This window comes from Pundamilia nyererei, unplaced genomic scaffold (genome assembly GCF_000239375.1).
Source record: "Pundamilia nyererei isolate P.nyererei 1_Seehausen unplaced genomic scaffold, PunNye1.0 scaffold02118, whole genome shotgun sequence".
Lineage (NCBI taxonomy): Eukaryota > Metazoa > Chordata > Actinopteri > Cichliformes > Cichlidae > Pundamilia > Pundamilia nyererei.
The window spans coordinates 1-6,957 of NW_005189519.1; the positions used below are offsets into that span (position 1 = coordinate 1).

Here is a 6,957-nt window from a genome sequence, read left to right on the forward strand (position 1 = left end):
TTTTTTTCTTTTTTTCTTTTTTTTCAAACAATGTAAAACTGTGTTTTGATGACATCACAGAACTTTAGTTTGCCGGCCGAAACACTCGAGTTGGAAGTTGCATTAAAGTTGAACAAGTGAGGCTAAAGTATGTTGGAAATGAACACTGCCACCCTGTGCTTGGAAATAGTATCCCATGTGAATTCCCTGCTGCCACAATCCTGACTGTACTGTTGTTGACACTTGTTATACACTCAGGCTTTCCTACTTGAATGGAAATTATTAATAACTTCTTGCTGTGGTGTTTTAGCAACATATCAGCTATTTTTTCACTATAGATGGGTTTAGTTCCTAGTTTGGTACGAGGGGCTGGGCTGGACGTGGGACCTCAGTACTGTGTGTCGATCCCACAGAACTGTTCTGCACATTCTGGTTCCAAAAGAGGATGTCAGTGCCTGTTTCTGAGATGTCTTGACATCCTTTCTACAGATTTGTGATGTTGATTGTCTTTATATTCAGTGTGTTTTAGAAATACATAGACATCTTGGCACATTTTAAGGTTATATAGCAAACCTGTAAGCAACAGTGTTTTATTTGCTGCAGAAAAACAAATCTCCTAAAGACCAGAAAAGATATACATATACAGTCTGAAAGCCAGCATGGAAGTGATTCATACTTGCATTCTTTTAAATGGCCACCAGGGAGCGACTCATCAATACAAAATATATTTTATAGTCCAAAAATCTTTGGTCTGGCTGGGAAAGGGTTCATTCTAGTCTAGCATAACATATTAGCTTTGCTTTATTAGTGCTCAATCCCCACTAACTTCCAAGTGTAGGATATACTTTGCACACATACTTGTCCTTTTATATTTATCTGTATATTTATTACTATATCTATATATTTATCTAATTCTACACTCATTTTATATGAGTGCTTGATTTTTGTTGTATATTTGCTGCTATGACAACTCAATTTCCCTCTGGGATTCATAAAGTCTCTCTGATTCTGATTCTGGTAAAGATGCTAAATCCCCTCACTGTTTTTACCAGCTAGTTTCTAGCTGCCTCTGTTTGATGTTCAGACAGTACGGCACAGTTGATTTCTAGCTTTGTTTCTTATAGCGGCAGCAGAAAGCTGCAAAGGCAAATAACATAAAACACGGCTTAACCAAACAGAGACATTAAATTCATTATTAAAGTTATTACACATCCTAATAAAAATGTGATGCAGTGAAGAAAATAATTACTGGATAACTGTGTAAGAGTTGTAGAGTAACATATTATCTTTGTCTCCGTAGTTTATCCAGGTCACCATGAGCATTTGAAGAGGACAGCACAAAACAGAGGGACACCCACCACTTTATAAAATCTTATATTAATGGAATTTAATTCATATGTATTTTTACACACATTATTGTATAAAATGTCACTGAAACATTCCATTTTACCAAAAACCTTTTGTAAAGTAATGCATAGTGTTAAACTTATGAACAAGTAACCTCGGTGTGTGCTAGTGTCATTTCAGTGTCCGTATACTGGAGCTTATTAGTATCACTCTTACATCTGCATGGGCTCTTACCACTAGAGTAACGATGTAAACCTGCAGGCTGGTCAGTGGCATGTGAACATTAATGGAATTAATAAAGAAATATTATATGAATTTATATATACGTTGTTTCTTTTTACTTGTGTTATCTTTGGTTTAAGTTTTTGTCCTTTTAAGGATATCTTTTCTGTCCTTTAAATCCATCCAAGACATGCAATTAAATAATTATGGTGCTTATAGATTCAGTGAAGCCTCAGGTTAATTACACTATTTGTTATATTATTAGCTTGTGAGTTATATTTTAGTTATTTTATTAGGATTTATTTCATTTGAACATTTAAGATGGTCAATATGTAAACTAGTTTTCGTGACTGTAAACCCATATCTAGAAAAACAAATGATTGCAACAGGTCTGCTTAAACTCATCTGCAAAACCACAAAGTAGTCTCAGAGTAGAGATGTGCAAAGCAGCCGGTATTTGTATCTTTATTTGTATTTGTTGAGGAGGGAAAAGTATTTGTATTTGTAACAGTCATTGGCTGTTATGTTATTTATGTTATTGTCAGCAGTGTTGGGCAAGTTACTTTGAAAAACTAATTAATTATAGTTACTAATTACTTCTTCAAAAAAGTAACTGAGTTAGTAACTGAGTTACAAGATTTTTAAAGTAATTAATTACTTGAAAAGTACGTTACATTAACAAAATTGTTTAACCCTCTGGGGTCCAGGGTATAATTGGCCATTTTTGATTACTTTTGATTTTCCCTCCACATTTTACCTTTAAAAACTTTTCAGCACAACCTCACGTGTCTGAATTTACAGTTATGTTTTCATTTCGACATACTGTATTAACACAATTTATCTAAAATCAGGAAAACATAAAATCCAATTATAAACTTATAAGTTATAAACTGCCTCCGGAACCCAGTTAAGGTACAGAAAAATCGACTCAACAAAAATCGTGATGCAGTTCACTCTTTTTTCGCTCAGCCGAGCCTTCTCTGTTAATGTGTGGAGCAGCCTGTGTCAGTCACCTCTTTCACACATCACTCACTCATGCACAGCGGTCTCATAAGGAAACTCAGCTCTTTGATATAAAGTTTTTCCTTCTTCCCGAATACAAATATTTTTTTAAAGTATTTGTTTGAAATAAATATTCGTAAAAAACACGTTATTTGTGCCTTTCCAAATACCGTATTCCGGCCTCCACCCCTAGAACGGAGTATAGGTTCATCGGTTTATAGTTACAGTTTTATCTTGAAAAAAACTGGAACACCCACACATTTTATCATTACACCTCTTAAGGACAGCTGGACCTGTCCTCAATTGATCAGGAAGCACTGAACCTCCTTCCCTTAGTATTTAAAGAATCCGGTTATTTCAAGTCACATATTTCAGCACATAAATGTAATAGCATGAGAATTTGGTTGAAATCTAAAAAGGTTTTTTTGATGATGGGTTTAGGATGATATGCAGTATGTACACCAGGAAATGTAAGAGTGCTTACTGTTGATGTTCTCTTTTGATGATGAAATGTATTCAACTTAGATGATACAGATGATGAAATTAGTGTGAATGCAATAGTTTAAGATTATATTATTATTATATATAATAATCCAATTAATTTGTGAATTTGTCCATTGTTGTATAACCACCAATATAAACTTCAGTTCATGAAGAGCTGGGACCAAACTTATCTGCCTTATGGAAGTTTTTCAGAAGGATGGCGACCCCTACTGACCTGGAGGTTCCATGATGGTTTAAACCAAAAAGCATCATCAGCTTTTTAGTAAGTTTATTGTGTTTGTTCTCATTCCTTTAATTATCTAAATGGTTGAACAGAAGACCACAAAGCTGCAGACAGTTATAACTATCTCCTGTTGCCCCAAATGTCAGTATCGTAAACATAGAATGAGTGTGAAGTAAATTTTCTGACTTCATAGATCAATTGTTTAATCTGTGTAAGATATTGTTTCAAGTGGACATCATTGTCAAGTGTTTTGGTGCTGTGACCAACAACCTGATAATTATAGCAGGTGTCTCAAACATTCATGTAGAGACTGAAAGTAGCAGGCTTAGCACTGCATTTATTTAAATGCATTTAAACCCCCACCCCCGTATCTGACTACCAAATGTAGTAGTAAGACAGTCTGTGCTGGGTCCACATTTATAAGACAAATAAGAACTGCATGGAAGCACTTTAATTTGACACAATCAAAAACAGAATCTTGATCAGTGTTTTATTTCCAATGAAGACTTCATGTCATGTAAAAGAATGAATATAGAAAAGTAAGACAGGTTAAAAGTGTGGGAGTCCTTAAAACACTCTTAAGCATTACAGCATTATTACACTGATTGTCAGCTTCTGAATTTTTATTAAGTTCTTCTAATTTTTTAATGACTTGTGCATCTGATATTTCCATTGCTTCATCTGCTTCAGATAAATTCTTTCCAAAAGACAAAAGGAGAAAAAATGCTACCTTGGCTCCAGGCTGTGAACAATAGAAAAGGAGAAAATCATTGTTAAAAGGAGGGTTATTTACCTTCTGTTTATCAGGTTGAAATCTTTTAACCAAGCAAACACTGTAATACAATATTATTGTCACACACCTGCTTTACATATGCTTTTCCATAACGCACCCAAGTTACAAGATGTTCACAGTTGTTTTTAAGGAGATTATATTTTCCACAGTATTTCTTATCGGTCATGACTTTAATGCGCTTAATTATGTCATCTCGACTTGATGGTGTCAAGTTACTGTCCAGATAATTTTCTTTTGCATGTTCTCCCTGATCTTTGAGAGAACCGAAAACACAGTATTTACCATCAGTGGGCTTACCTGTAATGATTAGAAGAAACTGTTAAAAATACTTTATAATAATTTGACAGCAAGCCTGTTACCATTTCTAATTTTTTCATTTGCTTTTTTCCCCCTTATTTCCATTTGTATCATAAATGTAACTGCTATTTCTGTACTTCTACAAAAATAAGGAAAATGTGCATCGGATACAAGACCCCTTGCTATTATTCTGATTCACCTGTAGGTAACTCCTATTGGTTAATTATTTAAAATTATAATGATGTGCATTCACAAAGAATTTTTACATTATCTTAACATGCATGTTGTTCAGGGATTAACCGATTACTGTACTTCTCATATAGTTTCAGTTTAAATAATACATACGTATGCGGTGAAATATGTCCTTGTCCTTTCCTTGGCCAAATACATCGTCTGTACCCACATAAACAGCAAAGTGTTTGTAAACGTTGTCTATTTTGGCACATTTCTTTGGAAATGAAATGATATCTCCAAATGTGTACTGAAAATAGAAAAAATGGTTTTACCACCAGATACTGACTGCATAACAACAAAAACAGCAATATTTTCTCTACAAATAATAAAAGACTTGAATGAAGGTTTTTAATAATACATTTTTTATACATTCAGTAAAATACAATAACAACAGCACTGCAACAATAGCATGGGTTAAGCTTAAATTTAATTGTTGTTATTCCAGTAAAGTAAACTGAAAGATTAGAGGTCAGGATGTACCACAAAGCTTTTGTGGAATATCGCTGATAAAATGGCAGGTGTCCAGATCAGGTACTTTGTTAATACGTATTCAAACATAATATGAAGACTTCTCAACTGTAAACAGTAACTTCTAAAATTATTTAGACATTTTCATTTTTTTCCCAAGGTCAGATGTCACCATTTACTCTACTGCCACAACGCACCTCAACAGATGATGCTACTATTAATTTTTAAAATCGTGGATTTACAACATCCTTAAGGGACACTGAATGCACATTGAAGGAAAATTTTTAAAATAAAATCTAAACACAGTGAAGTTCACAAGAGTAAAACTGTGAATACTTTCTACTGATGCAGCTTGCAAAAGTATTCGTTTTTTAATTCCATCAAAAATTTTCTGCCTGTCTTTAAAAAAAAAAAAGCATTTTACATGTTACACTGGCAGTCTTACACAAATAAATATGTTTTAATGTGTCATATAATTCAGATTATACAAAACAGAAATAGAAAAAGTAAGAAGTTACTTACATCACCGTTAATCTCTACTACTGTGACCACCAGAAAGTGAAATGTCAAAGCAACCAGGATAAAATTCCTCATTTTTGTAAGAACAAAGAAAAGTTTTGATGTAGTACGTTTTACTTGCAAGGGGAGCGAAGTGGCAGAGTGCAGTGCTGCCACTCAGCTGTCCAAGCAACTCTAACTCCTCTGCCTGCCTCACTCTTTTATTGTAAACAAGGTAGGTCACCTAAGTTTCCAGAAGCTTCAAAATAATCCCATATAAGGCAAACACTTGATTGGTTATACAGTATCTTTTTCAAGCAGTACGTGACTTCTTCAGCATATTCAGTCCTTGCAGAACATGTCTTTGTGGTGAGATGAAGGGAACTGACAGAAACGGTCGCGGTTCCAGTTTCTCTTTCTTGCAGAACTCTGAGTTTAAAAGGTTACAACATGAAACAGTCTGGCAGGTTCAATAGGTCGTGTGTTAACAGTTTATAGGCACTTGTTTTTAATTTTTATTCTTTACACATAAATCGTTCTCATTAATGACAATTACTATCTCCAATTACTATCTCCACTGTCAGCTGAAGCCTTGTCAACATCAAGATGATTGGAGGATTATGTGTGTGTCTTTTTTAGGCACATGTTGTACTAGAGGACAGTATTTTCCTTCATGTATATATGCGCTGTTTTGTTTAAACGTACGCATATACGTGAAATAAATTTAAAGATTTCAGCTGGTGTCATGCTTGTTTGCACCTCCCTTGATCATGTATTCAATACTTTTTCCCTTTGTGTAATAATGACAAATGACATAGTTTAATTTATGGAGATCTATGGTTTCATCTCTTTATAAGTGTGGCCCAGATGGGTTGTTACTGACATTTGGTTAGAATTTCATGTCAATGGCATTTTTGGAAATGTATTTACTTAGAAAACTGGTGACGAGTTCAATACTTATTTTACCTGTTGTGCACCCTAGTGTCCTTTCATGTCTAAATATAGAAATAAATTTAAAGAAAACATTTCAGTAGAATTGTGGCCACTGACTGAATACACCTGGGTCTTTTATTTGGACAAATACATACTTTTTTGTACTTCTTCCTCCACCAGAGTGGTTCTAAATCAAACAATAGTGATGTGCGATACCACTGATTTCCTTTCCGATCCGATACCAACTAAAATTCAGGGTGGTATTGGCGATACTGATCCAATACTGTTACAGAGTATAGCATGGTGGAAAAGGATGGAGAGAATCCCCCACTAAGCTTTTGGGTTGGCATTACTTTAGATTTTGTTTTGTATTAATTGCATGCTTTGGTGTTTCTTTGTGTTTGATGTGAGGTGTGGGCCACACCCATGTGGGAGTGGAGATTCTACTCTAGTCCAG

General features: G+C 34.5%; 1 protein-coding gene across 1 annotated transcript; it reads right to left on the reverse strand.

Annotated features, from left to right (window-relative positions):
- Positions 1 to 3,748: 3,748 nt before the first annotated feature.
- On the reverse strand, positions 3,749 to 5,769 carry LOC102206761 (uncharacterized). The gene is made up of 4 exons (XM_005755608.1): positions 5,592 to 5,769; positions 4,713 to 4,848; positions 4,138 to 4,367; positions 3,749 to 4,019 (listed from the first exon to the last, which is right to left on the reverse strand). Exons 1-4 carry the CDS (start codon positions 5,661 to 5,663, stop codon positions 3,786 to 3,788), a joined length of 672 nt encoding a protein of 223 aa, XP_005755665.1. The 5' UTR covers positions 5,664 to 5,769; the 3' UTR covers positions 3,749 to 3,785.
- Positions 5,770 to 6,957: the final 1,188 nt, after the last annotated feature.